This window comes from Gorilla gorilla, chromosome 2 (assembly GCF_029281585.2).
Source record: "Gorilla gorilla gorilla isolate KB3781 chromosome 2, NHGRI_mGorGor1-v2.1_pri, whole genome shotgun sequence".
Classification (NCBI taxonomy): Eukaryota; Metazoa; Chordata; class Mammalia; order Primates; family Hominidae; genus Gorilla; species Gorilla gorilla.
Window position 1 is genome coordinate 18,852,514 of NC_086017.1, and position 21,556 is coordinate 18,874,069.

Below are 21,556 nucleotides of genomic sequence, written 5' to 3' on the forward strand. Positions count from 1 at the left end.
CTTTATGGCTGGATAGTATTCTACTATATATTATACACTACATTTTCTTTTTCCATTCATGTATTGGTGGACACATAGGTTGCTTCCGTATCTTTGCTATTGTGAATAGTGCTGCAGTAAACGTGGGAGTGCAGGCATCCTCTTGATACATTAATTTATTCTCCTCTAGATAAATACCCAGTAGTGGGATTGCTGAATGGTATGGTAGTTCTATTTTTAGTTTTTTGAGAAATCTCCATGCTGTTTTCCATAGTGGCTGTATTAATTTACATTCCCACGCACAGTATATAAGAGTTCCCTTTTCCCTGCATCCTCGTCAGCATCTGTTATTGTCTGCCTTTTTAATAATAGCCATTCTAACTGGGGTGACATGATATTTGTGGTTTTGATTTGCATGAAATGTATACTTTAAAAAATGGGTGAACCTTATGGTATGCAATTCAATAAAGCTGTTAAAAATGTATGATCGGAGTACATGTTCAAAAGTTACTCTCTGTAGTTATCAATTTGGTAAGTGGCATACTTGGTTTTCTTTGTATTTTAGGTAGTAATTTTTTTTAGAAATACTTTTTTTAAATTTACAGTTTTGAATGCACAAAGCATTTATAGGGTCCAAAAGTCAAAAGTTGCACTCAGAAAAGCCCTACTCTTATCCTTCTCTCCTCCATACCTTATATTTAACCATTTTCATTCGTTTCTGGTTTGTCTTGCTGTGTGAGCAAATGCATAGGCCTATTTTTAATATCTTCTTATTTCTTACACAGAATGTAGTATACTTCTAAATAAACTTCTTTCTTCACTTAACAAGAAATCCTGGAAATCCCTCCACATTAGTTCACAGAGATCTTCCTCTATTTATTATTTTTTTAAAGGCTGCAAAGTACTCTACTTCATGGATAGACCGTAATTTATACAATCAATCTCTCAGGGGTCAACATTTGACTTCTTTCCACTATTTTGTTATAAATATTGCCACAGTGAATATTCTTGTGTTTTTGTATGCATAGAGGCAGATCTCTGTGATCAGTTCCCAGAAGAGGGATGGCTGGGTCATAGGGTAGACATATATGCAGTTTTTTCAGACAGAGTCGAATTCTTCACTGGGGCTATGCCATTTTATATTCCTACCAGCAACACCATCTCAAGAATGTTGTTTTCCACAGCCCTGCCCCTGGCATATCGTCAGTGTTTTGAATTTTTGCCAGTTGGACAAGGGAAAATGGTATCTCAGGGGAGTAGCACTTTTCAATTTAATCAGAGCTGCTGGGCAGGTTCACCACTGTGAATTTCCATGGGGGAAGTGAAAGGCAGCAGCGAGCCTTCTGCTGTTTTGATGTTCAGAGACATCCGCACAATGGGCTGCTCCTCCTCCTGAACAGCGAAGAGCACCTCTAGGGCTGGCAAGCAATGAAAAGCAGAACTGGAAACTCATCCTTGGATCTCTTTACTCTGCTTCTGCGGAAAGTGAATACATGTCACTGCCAGAGCCTCCCTAGTCCCAACATGCTTCAGTATGAATTAGAGAACGGTCCCCCTGCCTTCCTGCACCAAGGCTTGCAGTGTACAGAGCATGAGCCAGAGTTCAGTTCCCATCTGTTCTCTTGGCTGGGCAGCCTTGTGCAGTGCCCAGCGTGAACAATCATGCATGGTGGCCCAGATACTGGTATCGAATAGGTCAGTCTCTCAAATGTTCCCACTGGAGGACGTGAGAATGCTGCCTCCATAAGACTTCTTTGTAGGGAAGGAAGAGAGAAAATAAACACACCAAAACAATCACCTGTATTCACACAGCACTTCTCAAGTGAGAAGCACATTTGTACATACGAACTCTCCTAACCCTTACAACAGCATTGTATGTCACTAAGGGAGACATGGTTCCAATACCACCGTTCTCTCCTGTGGGAGAGCTGTGGCCCTGGCAGATGAAGCAATGTGCCCACAGTCACAAAGTCAACAACAGATACTGGCAGCTCCAAGGTCTCATAATCCCTGAGAGATACACTTTCTTCTACCTGTGATTTTTTGATCTGTCTGTCTGCATCTATGCCTGCTTATGTAGGTAGGTATATATTTACCTACTTTCCTTCCTTCCTTCCTTTCATCCTTTACAGTAGAATCTCAACCTTTTTTTTTTTCTCAGTAAAAAATTCCTATGAAATCCCAACTTATAGAACAAGGCTGTCTTAGTTGAACTGGGGTGGGGGATGTCCAAGCCTTACCTCCTCAGCCTCCCTCTCTATCCCTGTAGCAGCCTAAGGAATTCAAAAACTGTACCATATTAAGCTGTTTCCCTATTAGCTCCACACATCATTCCTGTGGTCTCATAATTCAAAAACACAAGGATATTTTCCTCCATGTTACCTAGTACTAGTTCCCGTTGTTAAGCATGATTCACATATTGACTTTACATACGCACACATACACACACACACGCCATTAGTTCTTGCCATTCCTCCTGCAAGGCTCTCAGTCCATAAATTGAACTGCCCAAACATTCTTTTCAATTAGCCCAGGACTTTGGCTCTCTGCAAGCTACTCAGTTTTGGCTCTGAGAATGGAATCCCAGAGCTGGAGACGAGCTGGATGGTTCCTGTGAATGACGGCTTTCTCCAGGAGGAGAATTAGAGCTAACATTCCAGGCAAATCTGAAGGAAAGACATGTCCACACTTGGCTAGCTAATGTCCTGGGGAGGTGGCATTGTTACTGAATTGCCCTGCCTGGAGCTTACTTTTACCCAGATCACCTGGGCGTTGCCAAAGGCTTTAAGACAGGGCTGTGCCCAGGGCAGAGACTGAGCACACAGTGTGTGCTTAAAGGCTCTGTCAGACCTGCTGCTGGAAGCTTGGAGTCAGTCTCTCTCATGAGGGCAGTTCTCTCTGGCCACAGGTCCTCAAGCCCCTCGACATGACAACCCCGCCCAGCATCTCCAGGTTCCATCCCTCTTCTCGAGGCAGGACACAGATCTCAGAAGGGGCAGATCCAAAGTCAAGAGTGTGCTAGAGCCTACATGGCATGGCTTTAGCCCCACATCCAAACCCTGCGTAGATCTGCACAGCGGGAGAGAGCCATTGCCTCCTTCGCAAGGCACCCCCTCCACATGAGGAGAGACCTCAGCACTCCCATCTGAGCATACAAAGAGGGCACCTAGAGAGGTTTGCGGGGGACCCTCTGGGAGACAAGAGAAAACCACAGCTCACTCCACAGCTCAGTAGCTAATTCTTGCCTTTTCATGATGTGTGTTTTTTTTTTTCTCTCTCCTTCATTTTGCCAGAAGATTTATAGGGAGAGCTCAAAACTTGAGCAGTGAGTTTAAGATTTACTGACGACAACAACAAAAAGAATTCCAACTAAAACTCTGGTTGACTCATATGAGAAGGAAAAAAAAAGTAGATTTAGGAATAATAAGCCAGGAGTGGATTTCCAACATGTTATCACTTTTCAGGAGCTTAAGGAAAAGAAAACCATGCTCCTTTCAACAGCCTTAAGCAAGGAACTCTGGGAAGACCTCTACTCAGGAGAAGGGAAAAACAGAGCCAAGGAAGAACAAGACCCAAATCCCTTTTAACAACTGGTGAAGAATGGGCACCCTGCAGGAATTAGAGGATTTAAATTTTAAAAATAAAAGGAAAAGGCTGGGGGCAGTGGCTCACGCCTGGAATCCCAGCAATTCTGGAGGTTGAGGCGGGTGCGTCGCTTTGAGCCCAGGAGTTCAATGGCGAAAGCCCATCTCTACAGAAAATACAAAAATTAGCCAGGCATGATGGCACACACCTGTAATCCCAGCTACTTGGTGGATGGAAGGGTGCTGAAGTGGGAGGATCACCTGAACCGGGGGAGGCAGAGACCCTGTCTCAAAAACTAAATAAACTGGCCAGGCGCAGTGGCTCATGACTATAATCCCAGCACTTTCGGAGGCTGAGGCGGGTGGATCACGAGGTCAGGAGATGGAGACCATCCTGACCAACATGGTGAAACCCTGTCTCTACCAAAAATGTAAAAAATTAGCCGGGCGAGGTGGCGCACGCCTGTAGTCCCAGCTACTCAGGAGGCTGAGGCAGGAGAATCACTTGAACCTGGGAGGCGGAGGTTGCAGTGAGCCGAGATTCCGCCACCGCACTCCAGCCTGGTGACAGAGCGAGACTCCATCCCAACTAAATAAATAAATAAATAAAATACAGGAAGAAAGGAAAAACATGGCATACTGGTTTGGAGAGGAAATTTAGTCACGAGTTAAACCATGTGGGATGTGAAGAGTGGGCGAGAAGAGAAATATTGAGCTGGGCCCAGGTTTGGGCCACCCCGTCGCCAGGGAAACACAGAGATAAGCAGGCTGAGGGCCAGGAAGAGGGAAGACCTTAGTCTGGGGAGGGGTGGGAGGAGGCGGCCCTGAGTGTCAGCCAGGTTAGGAGCCAAACCCGGGGCATATGCTTGGTGAATATCAAGGAACAGAAAAGAATAAGTGAGAAATCTGGTAGCGGCCAACCCAGAAAATCCAGGAAAGGATTTTTATAAAAGAGACATACTAGAACAATTCTTTCAGAAGAAAGCATGCTTCATTGTCGACTCAGGTGGAGCAGAAGGACCAGGCTGGCGAGAGAATGAGATTCGTTTTGGAACGATGGGAAGAGGGAGTGAGGCCAACTGCATCCGTGAGGAAAAGAAAAAGGAAAAAATATTTTTTGCAGCTGAGATTTAGTTCAGACATTCTCTGCCCAGCTGGGCTCTGCCCGAGGCAATCCAAGGCTTGTTAGGAGCAGAGAATTCTTTTAAATTGCACATCACCCCTGCAAAGCACCAAAGCAAGTGACAGGAGGTGCTGACCTTAGAAAATCACGTTCAAGAAGGTAAAAAGCAGTGCTACCAGAGTAGGGAAAGGGTGGGGTTGCCCGTGGCAACAAGGTTACATACAGAATATGGAGAGGCAGGGAAATGCCAGGCAAAGTGGTTGCCAGGCTGGAGGCACCATGCAGTGAGTTTGCCCATGAGATTCAAGGCAGGGTGACAAGGCATTCTGTATAATGGGATGAGCCCAGGAGGAGGCAACCAGCAAAGGTTCCAGGCTATGGTTCTGTTCATTGTAAATGAAGACAAGGCAGCAGGGATGTAAGGAGCTGGGGAAAATGAAGAAACAACATTATGGGTTGAACTGTCCAGTGCTGCCAAGAGAGGCTCAGAGCAATGACAAATGATACTTGCATCACGGACGCAGATGGGAGAGACCTCTTGCTTTCTGACCTTTGCACATGCTGTTCTCTTGGCTTGGAATGCCCTTTCTTTGCCCCTGTTTCCCCTGGCTCTTACTCTTCAAGCCTCAGCTTAGGCATTTTTTCCCAAGGAAGCCTTCCCTGGCTTTGCTGTTCCTCCCCACTCCATCCAGGCTGGGCTAGGGCCTCCTATGCTCCCCAGTGCCTACTCCATCATTGCACTGATTATACTGGCTGTTGACTAAACTGGCTCCCCCACGAGTAGTGACTGTGTTTTGTTCATATTGCATTTCCAGGCCCTTGTCCATTACCTTGTATGGTATAGGGCTCAGTGCATGCTTGTTTAGTGAATGAATACATGACTGAGTAGGAGTTTGGAGCAAGGAGGTCCTGGGGCTCCCTGGTTCTAAGCACCCGAGATCCTTGAGTAGGCTCCAGAAACGAAGCTCTCCTAGACCCCAGAAGGCCATTGAGCATGACATGCAGCCAAATCTCATTATCTACAGATGGTTCCAAGCCAGAGCACCTACATCCACAGAGGGTCTGTGCCTGGTGGCCGTGGCAGTACTGCTTGGGACTGCAGAATGCTTCCTCCTCCGCAGGATGGAAAGGAGATGACTAAGAGGCAGAGAATTTGCTCAAGAGGCAGCTCCTTTGGGGTGGGAGGGGAGCTAGGTAATAAGTAGGAAGAATTCTACGGGTAGAAACACACAGAGAGGTCTGCTCAGAGTACAGCCAACAGGGGTAAACCATACCTTTTGGGATGTTATGTACTGCAAGTAAAGGGGTATGGGGTTGGGGTCTTCAGCACCAGAACCACTCAGAGAAGAAGGCAGTAAATCAGAGTTGAGAAGGGATGGACTACGGAGACATGACCTTTTCAAATATTGGAAAACTGCAGGCAGAGATATTATTTGGGATACTGATATTCCAACTCTTCTTTCCTCCCCTGGGATGAGGTTATGGTCTTGTTAATGCTAGGTTTTGTTCTAGAATCAGCGAGCAGGATTGAAAATATTTCCTCGAATGAAACTGCATGGATTTTCCATTTCAGTGCAGCAGTGAGATAAGCACTGAATATTCAAAGGCAGAGGTGTAAGAAGAATTGAGTGTTTCCTGACCCAGTGAGTCCTTACTTGGCTTGGACACTGTCACTGGCCATCTGTTCCTATCAGGGATTCTGAGGCCCAGAGAGGCTACACCAAATGTATCATATGTGTCCTGGTCTAGTGGTCCACCTCATTTCTAATAAGCTTTCATATCCTTGTTTAAATCAGAATGGGAACTAGGTCACCTCTCCAGGGGTGGAGGGAGTATATAATCTCTTCCCCCCAATATGTGGCTTGCCAAAAACACTGCATAAAAAATTAAAAATTAGGATATCCTAAAAGCCACTCAGTATTTTCTATGTTCTTCCAATTCTAAAATGTAGCATCATTTACAGATTCACATGAATATTCCAGAGCTCTTTACAAGGTGCCCTTTCCCAGCAACCACTGTGCAGTCCACTGGAGAAAGCACCCAAAAGCAGTAATAGTAGTAATAGCAGTAGTAGTAGTAGTAGTAATAGTGGTGCTGGTGCTGGTGCTGGTGGTAGGTAAATGTTGAACAGTTAACTCTTTGGCAGGAAACAATTAGAACTTAGTGTTTGCCAATTTCTGTGGTGTAAACATGCCAGCCACGGCTTATTCCAAGTACCAGGACAAAGGCACTGCATGTGAAGTTGGGAAGAGATGTGCAAAATCAGCTCCTGCAAACCACTGCAGGCCGGCTTCTGCACACTACTGGCTCTGAGACACACGTGAATATTCACCCTGGCTTCCCCTGGCCACAAGCCTAAGATGGTCGCTCTGCACCCACCTCTCTCAAAGGAATTTTTGATGTCATTGACTTCCACCTGAGATCCTGGCACTCTGAAGATCCCCTGCTGCTGGAGTCCTAAAAGAGAAACATACAGAAAAACAAATAGTAAATCCACGAGACCTTGAGTTCATTAGACTACTGGGAATATCAGTGACTCTCCCCATTGCTTGTCCCTTTCTCCCCCCATCCTTTATAACAGAGTCATTCCCTATGAATGTCTCCAGAAATGGCCTTCTCGGTAAAGTACAGCTGGCCAAAATCCTTGGACACATCTGCTTCATACACTTGTGATCTTCTGTTTGAGCTTAAAGGAAAATGCCTCAAGAAGTTTGTATCAATACCTTTCCTTCCCTGTACACAGACATGTTCTGCCTTCAAGAAGAGCTAGACTCCAGTGTACATTCTGGCTGGGACTTGGGAGAGGTTAAATCATTAAAGTAAAACTATCCCTTTTTTTTACATGTGTCTACAAGGCCTTAACAAAGAGGATACCCTTATACATGACATGACAGTAATGACATAACAGCAGCCTGTACAACTTAAGGAATTAAAAGGTCTGTTTCATCTTAATGAGAATTAATGGGGGAGCCTGTGATCCTTTCCCTATCTCTGTTTTTCTATATAAAACAATTTTCCACATTATAATTTAGGAAGTATTTACTCTCAAAAGGCAGGCTTCGGTCAAAGTTTGGTTTGTATATAGTATATCCTCAATAAATGCTTCTTCATCTCTTTAATTAAACAATATTGAACTTCTGCCACCCAAATCTCTGATCCCATCTTCCTGGCTCCTTACCACCCAGCCACACTGACCTTCCTCCCCGTGCTAGGCCTTTCCACTCGCCATCCTCCATTCTCTCCACCTGGACTGCATAGCTGGCTGCTTCTACTCGGTATTACTTAGTTCAAACATCAACCCCTTGGAGAAATCTCTCCTCACCACCTTAGCCAAAGCACCTCCTCTCCTTTCCAGCCATTCTCTATCCCCTTTAAATTAGTTTCATGGCATTTGCACTATCTCAAATGATATTATTTATTTTTCCACTTGATAATTTCCTTGCCCTTTTCATTGGAAATGTAAGCTATGCAGGGCAGGCATTGCACCTGTCTTGTTCATGCCTGTATTCCCACTGTCCAAAGCAGTGCCTATTATGCACTCAATAAATATAGTTTTGGAGGAATGAACGAGTGGATAAGCACCAGTTATGTTCTGGTGACACCATGGTTAACAAATCCCAGACACCATTATCAGGTTGGTGCAAAAGTAATTGCAGTTTTTGCCATTCAAAAGTAATAGCAAAAGCCACAATTACTTTGGCATCAACCTAATACCTTCATGGAGCTTATAATCTAGTAGCATTAGCTGATTTACTGGCAAACTCCATTCAGTGCTCAAAGCACAGAGCTGTAGGGTTGAGTTCTCTTGTCCGTGCCCTTTCTACTCTCCAGTTTTCCTAGGTCTTGGATCCTCTCACCATGATCTCCATCCCTCAACACACAGGCTCAAAAGTAGCACTCAGAAGAGCAGCTGCTGTGTGCAGCACTTTCCCCCTCCAAAGCAGAGCTGTGACGGGAAGTCTTCCAGGACAAATTAGAATCTCATTTCCTATCAGAACAGCCTAGCACCTGTTCTGCAGACTGCTGAAAACACTGGCCCAAGATCCAGCTTACCATATAAATTGATGTAACGGATGCAGCTCTCGACTACAAGCGGTATAGCTTGTCCTGAATCCTTGAGAAAAGAAAAATTGTGAGTTTTATGGGGCTTGACAACCACCACAGGAAAAAGACATTGCAAACACTGATTACAGACTCAAGCCAGAATATTAGTACCATCAGATTAGTAGGAAAACAAGCAAGGAACTGCTAATCCTAAAGTCTCCATGGACAGTTACAATAGAGAGTCTTCAGCTGTGTGCACAAAAAGGCATAGCTATGATTATTTTAAAGAAATGCTCTTCTTCTTACCCAACTGGAAAGGAACCTGGGCTCAGGAGGCCTGGCAGGCCCACTTGGGCAGTGCAGAGGGAACCACCTCAGGGGGGGTGCTGGAGTCTGGCCTTGAAGAGTTCTCTGCCTCCCCCTCCATTTTGTCCCAACTCAACACTATTTTCTCAGTGCTCAAGGACCAAGTCCTCATCCTATTACTGCAGTACCTGATGTCAGAATTAAGGGCACACCAGGGGAGAAGCAAGGCTGGCCCCCGGTGGAAATTTTGAGCTCTAAGAAAAGAAGACCAGTTCTACTCATGAAGTCACAAGTAAACACCCAGATGCTTACTGCATTTAACAGTAAACATGTCACAGGGAAAAGCTCTAGAGGCAGCCGATGTCAGCCATTGGCCATCCAGGGGCCAACCTTACTCTAAAAGGCTGAAAAAGATGCAATTTTCAACACAGGCACCTGGGATGTGAATGTATTTTCAATGACATCTTCCTAGACTGGTCTACAGCCACAAATGATTATGGCGGAGGGGAGACATTTTCTTTTGGATTCCATTATTTGTTGACCTCTCTGTTATTCCAGGTCACTTAAAGAGCATCAAATTCTTTTAAACTTTCTTTAAAAGGGGCCAAATCAAAGGCCTAGCCTCCTCACAATGTGAGTAAACCATGAGGCACATGTAATATGCTCGTGTGAAGACAGCATGGATTTGGATATGTTCTTGGCTCCTCCACACCCCACCTGTGAATTCTTTCCTTGATTGACTGTGCCCAGGGACAGGACAAGAATATGGACCCATCAGCAACAGGCAAGGTGGGCTCTGTTCTGGAAGTCAGCACTAAAGACAGTTTCCATCGCGGTGAATGGGGCTAACGGGCCTTTCTAGTAAATACCTGGTTCCTGGTTCGAGCATTTCTTCTTCCTCTGATAACAAAAAATAAACAGGCAGCAGAGCAGGAGAAAAAGAAAAGATTATGCAGGAATAAGATCAGTTAGAGTAAGCAGATCCTTCAGAGTCCGTGAACGCCGAAATGCAATGGCAGCCAGCCAAGGTCCTGGGGAGCCTGCCAAACAGCCGGCCTGTGGGGAGAGCCACCCTCAAGCCTGGAAGCTTCATGGGACTTCTGGAAGCCACCCAGCCAGCCTTCCCATGTGGCTGCCTTAGCTGCCCTCCCAGACACCAGCTGACATGGGGGCCTCCTTCAGTCCTTGTGAAAAAGCAGCAAGTGTGTGGACTGGACCCATTCCCATCCCTGTACCTAGCTTCTCTTCAACAAAAGGGACTGTTTATGCACCCATGGACAAAAGCCTACCTATGACCCCATAAGTTATGCCCAGCTGCCCACAAAAAGGAGAGAAATACACCTTTATGTCCACTGGAACAATGTCTCTGGAATTCAGCTCAAGAAACATTCTTGGTAAAAAGTTCAGTTCTAACAAGATCATGTCTACAAGGTACCCTCTGGATAGATGCCCATAGGTTTCCACCTGATGCCAAATTCCAAACAGCTTCCCATGTTTCCCTGCCATACACCCTAAGTTGCTTTTCTTGGGTATCCACTTGGCTTTGCTCTCCTTCCTCCCCTCTTGACCCTTACACTGGCACTAAGGAATACAAAAGCTGAGAAAGGCCTGGAGGAGAAAGGGAAGTTGAGTCAGAATGCCTTCATGAGCTTGGGGGCAGAACTGGGGCCTTTACTTTCACTAAAAGCCACTGATGATGCCCGTTTTCAGGGGTGCGCCATCGGCTCTTTCCTCCTGTGCAGCAGGTCCAACTCTGGGGTGAGCACTTGTCCCATCCAGGCTCCTGGAGGATGTGTGCCTTCTAGCTAGAGTCATCTGTCCAGTTCTCAGCATCTCGACAGCTGGAATTGTCTGCTACCTGACATGCTGACTAAATCTACCAGAATCCCAGAACTGAGCAAACAGCCTGGTCGAACAGGCTGTATGAGCAATATGCTAACATTAATGCTAATAATCATAGGTAATACATAGTGCTTATTATGTGCCATCCAGTGCTCTAGAAACATAACATATATTGGCTCATTTAATCTTCCTCACAAACTCATGAAGTAGGTAATTGTCATGCTTATTTTACAGAAACAAGATGAGGATTCTCCCCTTGTCCCAGAGGTGAACCTCCTGGGCTTCAAAATTGGCTCTTATAAAAATGAGTTCTCCTTTTGTCTGAGAGGAGGAGGAAAAAACATCAAGGATTTTGAAAGGGGTTTGTTTATTCAGGTAGGGTCCAAGAAACGTATAAAACAAACTCCAGCAACATTTACTTATGATTATTAACCCAGGGGATGCTTCCTTGTCCCTCTAAACCATCATAACTGTGAAGTCCCAGTGATGTTATTTCATTAAAAAAACTTTTCACAGGTTGGTTTTTCAAAGCTGGGGACTCTTAGTTCAATGTTCTTTCAGAAGGCATGTGAATTATAATAGAAAATTAAATTCCATTCTCAATAGTTGAAGGATTGAATACATTACACTGCCTTTTCATTCTCTGAAAGTTAATAATCTTTCACAGTAAAACTGTGCTGTAAAACATTGACCACTTAGCTCATAGTAGGTGCACAGTATGAGTTTATTGAACTGTGCTGATGGTATGTGATGAGTACAGTGTGACTATAAAGCAACGCAATAGTAAGGCCAGGTGCAGTGGCGCATGCCTGTAATCCCAGGACTTTGGGAGGCCCTTGGGAAGGATCCCTTGGGCCCAGGAGTTCAAGACCAGCCTGAGCAACATGGTAAGATCATGTCTCTACAGAAAAAAAAAAAAATTATTTTTTAATTAGCCAAGCATGGTGGTGCATGCGTGTAGCCCCAGCTACTCGGGAGGCTGAGGTGGGAGGATCACTTGAGCCCAAGAGGTCAAGGCTGCAGTGAGCCGTGATTGTGCCACTGTACTCCAGCCTGGGCGACACAGCAAGACTGCCTCAATAAATGAATAAATGAATGAATGAATGAATGAATGAATGAATGAATGAAATAGTATTTAACAAACACACCTTTTTTCCCAGTCAAATGAGTATTATTCCTCCAACTTTTCCCCTTAGGAGGTGATGCACTTATTCCAACAGTGCTGCCACTGCTCAAGTGCTCTGGGCTGTCGCTGCTAGGGTGCTCTTTTCAGAGCCAGTGGAACAGCCCCACTGTAGCATATTCCTCTTGCCATTTTGCACCTCCAATGGCATCGCAAAGCTCAGCTTCAAACGGAGCTTTCTATTCCAAAGACAAGGTGTCCATTTGAATACATAGTCTTGGCCCCACTGGTAAAGGCCATGCTCCAGGCTCAAAGAAGATTGACCAAAGCAGCTGCAGCAATGCCAACACATTCAGGTAAGAAGGTGGCTTCCCAAGGTGACTGTCTCAAAGGGGCAAACACTCATGTGGTTGACTAGGTTATGATGTGTTGGTCAGAAGGAATAAAGTCAGATAAATTTATAGTCACATCTTATATATAGGACCCCTCTATTACGAAAATACTTAACTCAACAGAATATCTACTTGTCAAGTACTGTCAGATAAGAGTTGATTCCTTCCAAGTATCCTGACTGATCACCCATTTCCAAAGACCTAAGCAAACTGAGGATGTCCCTGTCTCTGAGCCTTCATTCCTTCTGTTCCTCCTTTCAATAATTCCTTCTGTCCTTTTATTCTCCTCTGTATTCCCATCTTTCTTTCAAAGCCCCTCCAGAAGCCTACTGTGCTTGAGCTCACAGCTCTTCTTGCTGTGAACTTCTTTTTTTGTTGTTGTTTATTTTTGAGACAGGATCTTGCTCTGTCACCGAGGCTGGAGTGGCATGACTGTAGATCACTGCAGCCTTGACCTCCCAGGCTCAAGCCATCCTCCTACCTCAGCCTCCCAAAGTTCTAGGATTACAAGTGTGAGCCACTGCGCCTATCCTAAACTTGTTTCTGTGGGGATAACTCACCAGGTGCTCATCCTAAATCACCTTCCACTTTCTGCCTTTTGTGTTTAAAATCTCCCAAGCTCCACTACTGACTCCTTGAGGGAAGGGAGAGGAACTAGCCCCTTCTTGGCCATGGACCATGGCTCTTTTGTGGGCAAGGGTGAAAGAAGAAAGTCTTGGAGGAGAGAGGAGGGAGGATGGAGACAGAGGATTCCTTTGGTACAGCCCTGCCCTCCCATGACCCAATAAACCACTCCCTCTGGGTCACCTCCTGATCTTCCTTCCTGATGCATCCGTGGGCCCTTCCTTTTGGGAATCCTCTACGCTTTGGTCTTCTTAGGCATCCTACAGCAGCCCTTGACATCCTTCGACCCTGGGCAGTCCCAACTTGGGCCCTGGTCTTCCACTTGCCCTTTTCCCCACTCTCCCTTCCCCAGAACTCAGCCCACAGGCAGAGACAGTCCTGGGACCCAGGCTGGTCCTGCTTACCCCCTCCCCTGCCTAAGGCCAAACTCATATATCCAGTCTTTTGCTGTCCTGCAAGTCTTCTGCTGGACCCTGTCTGAGGATCACAAGTAGAGAGCTGGAGCACGGGCAGCCTCCAAAACCCCCAAATCATTGGCAAAGCCCAAGAGCCTTTGTTTTTTCTCCTGATTGATATCTATCATCTTCTCTGAAGACAGTGTCTTCATTAGAAGGTAGTAGGCTCTCAAATCAGTTGCAGGGACTTCCCTGCTTCCTCTAAGTAATGTTAAGAGTGCTTCTCCCCTTCCTCAAGTATCTCCCCAGCTGCGGCTCTTCGCTTCTCCATCTTCTTAATTTCCCTTGAGCCATTATATCTGATATGGCTTAATCTCATACCCTTTACACCAAAGAGAAAAGAAAAGAGAAACTTGCCTAGCTAAACTACTTCAATTTTTAGTTTAAGGTACAAAGGGTTAACCTAGAATTCAAAAGGGACAACCTCAACTTTTCTCCCTTCTCTCAGACCACCTAACAGGAAGCAAAACTAGGTGGGAGGATTTTCTCTTATAAAAAATGTATGTGTTTCCTTTGCTGGTATATAGGCAACTAAAAAAAAATTCACGTGTATAAAAACACACTGATACCCACAGGGATTTCCTCTGTGTTGCTTTCAATCTAGCTCCTCTTGGGAGATGTAGGTGTGAAGTGAGGGAATGGGGTTTCTGACTGTCCCTCAGGTGTTAGGACTGCAGTTGCTGAAGCAACGAAGCGTGAATGAAGTGTGGCATTTCAGCCACACTTGGACTTCCCTGAGTTCTTTCATGATCTGAATCCCTACCCTCAGGGCTGAGAATTGCGCAGGGCACTTAGGAGCAAATGGTTAGAAGCCACAGCAGCTCCTGTGAAAAGTCCTTGCTGAAGCTAAGAGCAGGCTGTAGTGAGGAACTAGCTCCACAGGGCCTGGCCAAGGACAGGGCTGTCTGCTGGCAGGGAGGCGGGCGGACAGAGGCTGCCATTACATTGGGTGCATTCGCGGACTCCACGGCTCCCCAGCAAGTACCTTAATGAATGCTTCCATACTGCCGTTAAAGAGTTTATGGCTATACACTGAGAGAGGCCTAGGTCTCCTCATTTTCTGTGGTTTAGGGGGTAGACAGGGGGGCCTAGGGGAAAACGGAACAAAAGAAATCAAGAAAGCAACCAACATAAACATACAACTGGGAAAGATGCTCTTAAAACCTACGACTAAAGGGGAACACAAAATGTAAATGGAAGTCCCTGACCCCCCGCCAAGACATTGGTTTCCAATGTTCCATCTGAAGGCCTTTGGATGTTTTAGGGGATCTTAATTTACCCACAATGCCAAGCAGGAGCAACTCTTACATAACTCAAATGCATTCTAAATCTTAGGGGGAATATAGTACATGTGCAAGAAACCACTGAAACTCCAATCAGAGGCTGTCATCCTGCAAAGCTGACCAGATGGAGGGGGAATCAGGGGAGAGAGATGTAATCTGTAGCCCGAGAAAGCAAGAGACTTTCAAAAATGATTGTGAGGGTTAATTTTCATTATTTTGGTTTAAATTTATCACCAAGTCTCAACTCCCAATGTACCAGGGCACTGATCTTCCTAACGCCTCTTGGCATTTCAAATGCACCTGACTAATCTTTACTTCATTGATCTAAGAGCCAGGCAATTACTATTCTCATTTCAGAGATGAAGAAACTGATGCCATGAGGGAGGCTGCAACTTCTTTGGGGTCCCTGGGTGACCCCAGGATAATGGCAATATCCTGCTCTTTAGTCAAGTACACTTTCTTTTCTTTTTTTTTTTTCTTTTTCTTTGAGACGGAGTCTTGCCCTGTCGCCCAGGCTGGGGTGCAATGGCATGATCTCAGCTGACTGCAACCTCTGCCTCCCAGGTTCAAGTGATTCTCCTGCCTCAGCCTCCCGAGTAGCTGGGATTACAGGCATATACCACGACGCCCAGCTAATTTTTTGTATCTTTAGTAGAGACAGGGTTTCACCATGTTGGCCAGGCTGGTCTTGAACTCCTGACGTCGTGATCTGCCCGCCTTGGCCTCCCAAAGTGCTGAGATTACAGGCATGAGCCTCCTTACCCAGCCTCAAGTACATTTTCAATTAAAGCACTTTCAAATCCATTATTTTACTTAATACCACCTCAACCCTGTGCATGTGGCCCCATTTCACAGAGGCAGAAACTGAAGCCTCCTGTGAAGGAGAACTGACAGAGCTGGACCCCAAACCCAGGACTCTTTGGCTCCAAGTTCAGGGCTTTTCCTACCAGGCCACCATCATGGAGCCTTAGGGCACTTTTTTATTTCCAGCCAAGGACTCATCTACCCCAGTAACCTTTGCCATGGGCTCAGGTTGAAAGTGTCTTGCTTTACTTTAGGATTTCCATTCCTAAAGTGTGCTCCACTCTTGGCCACAGGGAGGGGTAACCACACCACACTTCACCAGAGAAACAGCCACAAACACTGGACCCGTTTCCAGAATTGCTCACCATGCATATACCTGTGTTGGCTTATTTGCTCATTTCACCACACAAGTTGGCCTGACTCAATGGTGCCAGCCTTCTGGGGCAAAGGCCTTTCGAAGGTTAGGAAGAGGGCCCCTAACCAAGAGAGGCAGTTCATTTTCAAATGGCTTGGTTCAAAATTTGGGTAGCAACAAGTGGGGACTCAGCCAGGCACAGATAATGTCTACACATGACAAGCAAAGACCTGGTCCCCCAAGTCTTGATTGATTTCTGTGAGCGGGCAAGACTTCTTCCAGACTATGCAGCCAATCAGGATCAATGAGATTCATGCTGCCTCTGCTGACTGGGCTTGTACCTGTCTCCTTCGGTCAGCCAGCCATCCCCAGGGACCTCTAACCAACTTCTCCTAGGTGTCTGAGTATTGAGCAAATGCTGCTAGCTCCAGTACATGCATGGGCAAAAACCAGGTGAATCCAAATATCATGCCACCCAAACAATGGAAACAAAATAACAGCACGGATCAAAATTTTGAAAAGAAACAACAGGCAAGATTATTTCAAGCCCATCTTGGATCTATGTCAATTTGGTTAGCTAAGTCCATGTCATTTATTTTTCAAAAATTACTTATTTTTTTTGAGGATGTATGTATGTGGGGTGGGATTTCTTACAAGAGCTGCTCTTAAATTTTCAAATACCAAAGGCAAAAGAGAGTGTCAAAAATGTGACACAAGGACAAAGGTTTTAAGTTTGGGGATTAGAAATAACTTGATGATAGCAACATTGTCACCCTGTTTTCATAGTGTTTGGCTTGTTTTTGAACATTCCCAGATCATTTCCTTATCGCATTGCATGACAACCTCACAACAACCCTGTGAGGTTGGGAAAGAATATTCAATTCACTTTACATACAAGGCCAGTGAGCCCACAAAAGATGAAGAAACTTGCCTAAGGTCACACAAATAAAATGTGATTGAGGCTGGTGGTAAAATTCAGCTCTTCCTACTCTCAAGGATCTAGTGTGAGTATGAAAGTGATTTTATCATAGAACATCCAGAAGTAACATTAAATTATCTGTTAAATTCTCATGGCCAGGAAGAGCGGAGACTCTAAAAGCAGGTGTTGGACACTCAATATCAAAAAACCTACGGTGCCCAACTGGAGGGTTTCCTTAAAAGAAAGTCCTAAGTGTTTTTTGTTTTCTCTTAAATTCTACAAAGTGGAAAAAAGGGGAAATAGGATATGTTTTCCCATTTTTCCTGCCCAATCCAGGAAGCAAAGGACTGTGTGAATCACACGAGGATTTCTTTCTTTGTGTGGTGCTCTGTGCAGTGTCTGGAATCTCTGACAAGGAAACGTAGCTATCCCAACTTTGCACAATATGAAATCTATATTGACTTACTGAAGTGCTGGGTGGGGCACAAAGTGGGGAGCAGGGGGGCAGCTCGGCCAAGGAAAGTGGGGCAGCCTAAGCCTTCCATCTCTTCTGCTGCTCAGATGCAGAGCAAAAAGGAAAGAAAGAAAGAAAGAGAGGCAGGGAAAACAGGAACAGAGAAAGCCACAGAGAGGAAGAAAGAGAAACCAGAGACCAATGTCCCCTTTCTGCCTTTTAATCAAGAGGAAAATTAACACACGTTGGCAACACAGGAAATAGCCTCAAAATTATCCTGCAACTAAAGGGATGTGATGAAAAATTCCCCTAGATAACCTAATAGACTTGGAGGTCAACATCCCAAATGGTGGCAGTGCTGTAGGGCAATGCCAGTCGGGCCCTTGGAGGCTATTCATGGGCTGTGTACTGTATTGCATCTGCCTGAACAAGATCTCAAGTGACTTCACCTCTAATCCAGACCACGAGGGCATGTCAACCTGGGTAAGGGGAGCCAGACATTCATTTGAATCACAATAATCAAACCTTGTATTTGCATCTTGCTTTGACATTTGCAATACGCTTTTAAACTTAAGTGCATTATCACATCTGGCCATCCTGAATTACAGGGTTATTATGAATTTGGTCTATTCTAAGATAAGGTTCTGAAGTGTGAGAAAAATATAACATGCTGCAGCCCATATGCAAAACCAGTTCCTCTACACAAGGTCAGCAGCAACTTGGCTGAGGGGATCCTGCTCAAATAACCATCCAAAAATGATATCCACCTCGTGTGGGAGTCCATGGAAGATACAGAGAGAGCCAGCCATAGGACAGAGACATTGTTAGCAACAATTTCCACAAGTTAAATCATGATTTTGGAGGTAAGGGGAGACTTTTAGTTTACTAACAAAGTTGTCTTTGACCTTGACCAGGAACCAGAGTACACAGGGCTATGTCTGCAATTGAATGCAGGGTAGCTGCAGTTGAATGCAGAGTGTCTAAGTGGGAGGTGTGATAAACTCAGCTTGGATTTCCCAGGCCCTAGGTCAGGGAGGGTGTGGAAGACAACACTTCAGAGGGCTTTATTTAAAACACAAAACAAAACAAAACAAAACACACAAACCCTCAACTTTCCCCTGAGGGAAGACCCTGAGACCTGGCCAAGTGTTTGATTACAGATCTCCTCTCCCACACTCTGCTGGAACAAACTTCTCTGCGTGAGTTCTAGGAATTAGGAGGAAGTGAGGGACAGCTCAATTCATCCCCCATCTGTTTCACTATTTGCAGAATTTGGTGTAAAATACAGCTTCTGTTGTTTTGAGACTATGACAACATTCTCTCGCCAGAAAAGAAAAAAAAATTATAATGGGTTCGTTTCTAAAAGGTTCTTCGAAAGTGACCCTGCACATCTGCCGCCCCGTGTGCTGGAAGGGCCTTGCCTGGTGTGAATCGTCCTGATGTTTCCAAATTGCCAGAGCCCAGAGGAACAGCTGTACGGGCTGAACTTCTGCCAAGCCCTCCGTCTCCCCATCCTGAGCCCAGGAAACTGAAAACCCCAGAGTTTGCCAAGACTTTGCCCAACTCCCTTCCCAAGGAGCAGGAGAGAGTCGGGAGTTCACCTTTGCTCTTGCCAAACATGATGGTTTCCCAGGATTTGGGGCCACTGGGAAGCATTTGTGGGAAAAGAAAGAATGCCCTCAGGTCCCTGGGCCCAGAAAGTGGGCAAAAAGTAGCGCTCTATTGCCGTGTGATGGAAAAGTGCAGGCCTCTGGGCCACTGGCTGAATTCCAGCTAGGCAGTACAATATCTCTTACTAGGAACATAGAAATGAAATAGGCTCTAAGCAAACAACCTGGCCAGTGACAGAGCCACTTATGGATCTAAGCTCTCTGAAAGGGAAGTAAAGTCAGCCCCTGGGCTATCAGCTGCTGAGTGGAAAGTGTTCACTGGCTCTGGTCTGCTCAGGAAAAAGCACAAAAGGGAATGTTGAACAAGCTGAAGAGAAAGCAGAAGTTGCCCGTGTGTTACTTTCCGTCAGCTCATCCAAATGCCCGTGAGGTCCAAGCTAGGGTGTGGACGGCAGGGGAGTCTGTGCACGCCTATGCACATGCGTGTGCCAGCTGCACGCAATCTGAGCCTGGCCCAAAGCCTTGGTACATGGGGACCCCAGGCTGGGCCTCGCAGCATGGCTAGGCAGTTTGCTCAGCATGGTGTAGCAGGTGGGAAGAGAGGTCAACAGCCACCCCACAGCCTCTGGCCCCTACAGGCTGCCCTCAGCCACTCTGAGTAGACAATACTGTCTCACCCGATGGCCAGCGCAAAGGGAGGGTGCCCCACTGCCACACAGCAGCCCCAAAAGCGCCCCTTCCATCGCCAGCCTGGAGGGGCGTGGCTTTGTCAGTCTAATGCTAGAACAAGCAAAGCAGCAACTGTGCCTCACCTGGGCACACCCACACCAGCCCTTGGGGACATTGGTGAAGAAGCCATCCCTGCTTCTCCAGCTCCCGGCAGAGCCTCCCCAGCCCCATCCCACTCCCACCTCGGGCAGCGGATGAAAGAAAACACAACTCTCCCACTCTCACCTGGTGGTGCCGCATTCTGCTCTTTCCCCTGCAAAGAAAAGTATACATGAATGTTTAATTGCCTTTTCTTTTTAATCCAAAGAACATTCATCTTTTTCTAAAAACAAAACACAATGAGTCTTAATTATTTATGAAATATGAAATCTAATTATGCCTAAGGTGCGGTCTATTGAAAAGAACTGCGTCTTATTAACTCTTTATTAAAAGCCTCCTATTTGTAGGGCTGTGTTCACACACACATTATTGTTCACAGACATATTTTCAGTGATTCTCAAACTACAGCCCGCTGGCCACTTGCATCAGAAACATCTGGGGGTCTTGTTAAAGATGCAGATTTCTTGGCTGTCTCATGGGTCTTCTGAATCAGAATCTCTGAGATAAAAACCCAGAAATCTGCATTTTAACAACCACCCCTGGTGATCACTTCTATGCCTCCCAAAGTTCGAAAACTCCTGCAATGTTTAATGGCAACAAAGATTGACCGAGCCCCTGTTGTATGCCTGGCACTGAAGGATACCAGCCATAAGGCTGGTGCTCCTCCACCCTGCTGCCCTGCCTCCGCCTTCATTCCCAGCTGAAGATCTTCTCATTTTCTTTACTGGAAAAGAAAATCAAGTACTATGGGTTCTCCATGTGCATGCCTCCACGAGGCCCTCCCACCTACCTGCCAGACAAAGCCCAGACCTTCTCCTTATGCCCTGGTTCCATCCCCTCTGTCCTTCTGGGGGCCTTAGTTTCTGCAGGTATCTCCTCTCTCGCTAGCATCACCAATCTCCTCTCTTCTGGACCATTTCCAACAGCATATCAACATGTTCTGGATATGCATGACCTAGCTTTTAACCCTTCTGTTGACCCCATTTCTCCTTCCAGCTACATCCTCATTTCTCTGCTCTTCTTTACAGCACAATTCCCTGAAGGAGCTGTCTGGAGGCACTACTGCTTCCTCCCCTGCTATTCCCTCCTCACCTCTTTGCAGCTAGGCTTCTGTCCTCATCCCTGGGCTGACACTGCTCTTGTCAAGGTCAACACTTAAGGGCAACAAGGATCTCCTTGAGGCTGAATCCAGTGGTCTTCTCTGCCCTTATCGTACCTGACCTCTCCGCACCATGCTGCTCAGTTCACGACTCCCTTCTTACAAAGCTCTCTCCTCTTCACTTTCATGACTCCACACTTTCCAGGTGTTCTTCCTGCCCTACAAGTTCCTCAGTTTCTCTTTCTGTCTCCTCCTCATTCTGCCCAACCTCAAACCTCAAAATGTTGGAGTGCCATCAGGACACAGACCCAGGGCTGCTTTCCTTTTCTACACATCCTCTCTAAGTGACCGCAAGTGCTTACCGAGGACTCCCTACTCTATGTCCAGATCTTACGCTTCCCTAGAATTCCAAACTCAGATGCACTGCAATCTTTTATAAAAATAGCATAATTGAGGTATAATTTATATATCATAAAATTTACCCATTTGGAGTGTATAATTCAGTGATTTTTGGTGACTATTCAAAGTTATGCAACCCTCACCAGAATTCAGTTTGAAAATATTTCCATCCCCAGAAAAAGATCTTTCATGCCCACTAATAGTCACTCCCTGTTCCTGCCTCCGGCCCCTGGCAACCCTAATCTACTCTCTGTCTCTACAGATTTGCGTAGTCGAGACATTTTATATAGATGGAATTATACAAGATGTGGTCTTCTGCGTCTGGCTTCTTTC

General features: G+C 45.8%; 1 protein-coding gene across 5 annotated transcripts in view; it reads right to left on the bottom strand.

Moving 5' to 3' along the window:
• SRGAP3 (SLIT-ROBO Rho GTPase activating protein 3) overlaps positions 1-21,556 on the bottom strand; it is a 382,885-nt gene that overhangs the window by 38,480 nt on the left and 322,849 nt on the right. For 3 of the 5 annotated variants that reach the window (XM_063703587.1, XM_019023743.3, XM_004033539.5), the window contains 4 exons: positions 19,852-19,879; positions 14,458-14,560; positions 8,740-8,800; positions 7,066-7,143 (listed from right to left, as the gene is read on the bottom strand). In XM_063703587.1, the coding sequence (XP_063559657.1) occupies positions 7,066-7,143; positions 8,740-8,800; positions 14,458-14,560; positions 19,852-19,879 (270 nt within the window). Of the gene's footprint in view, positions 1-7,065; positions 7,144-8,739; positions 8,801-9,905; positions 9,937-14,457; positions 14,561-19,851; positions 19,880-21,556 lie in introns of all 5 variants that reach the window. The other 2 variants (XM_063703588.1, XM_004033540.5) reach the window with 1 other exon arrangement.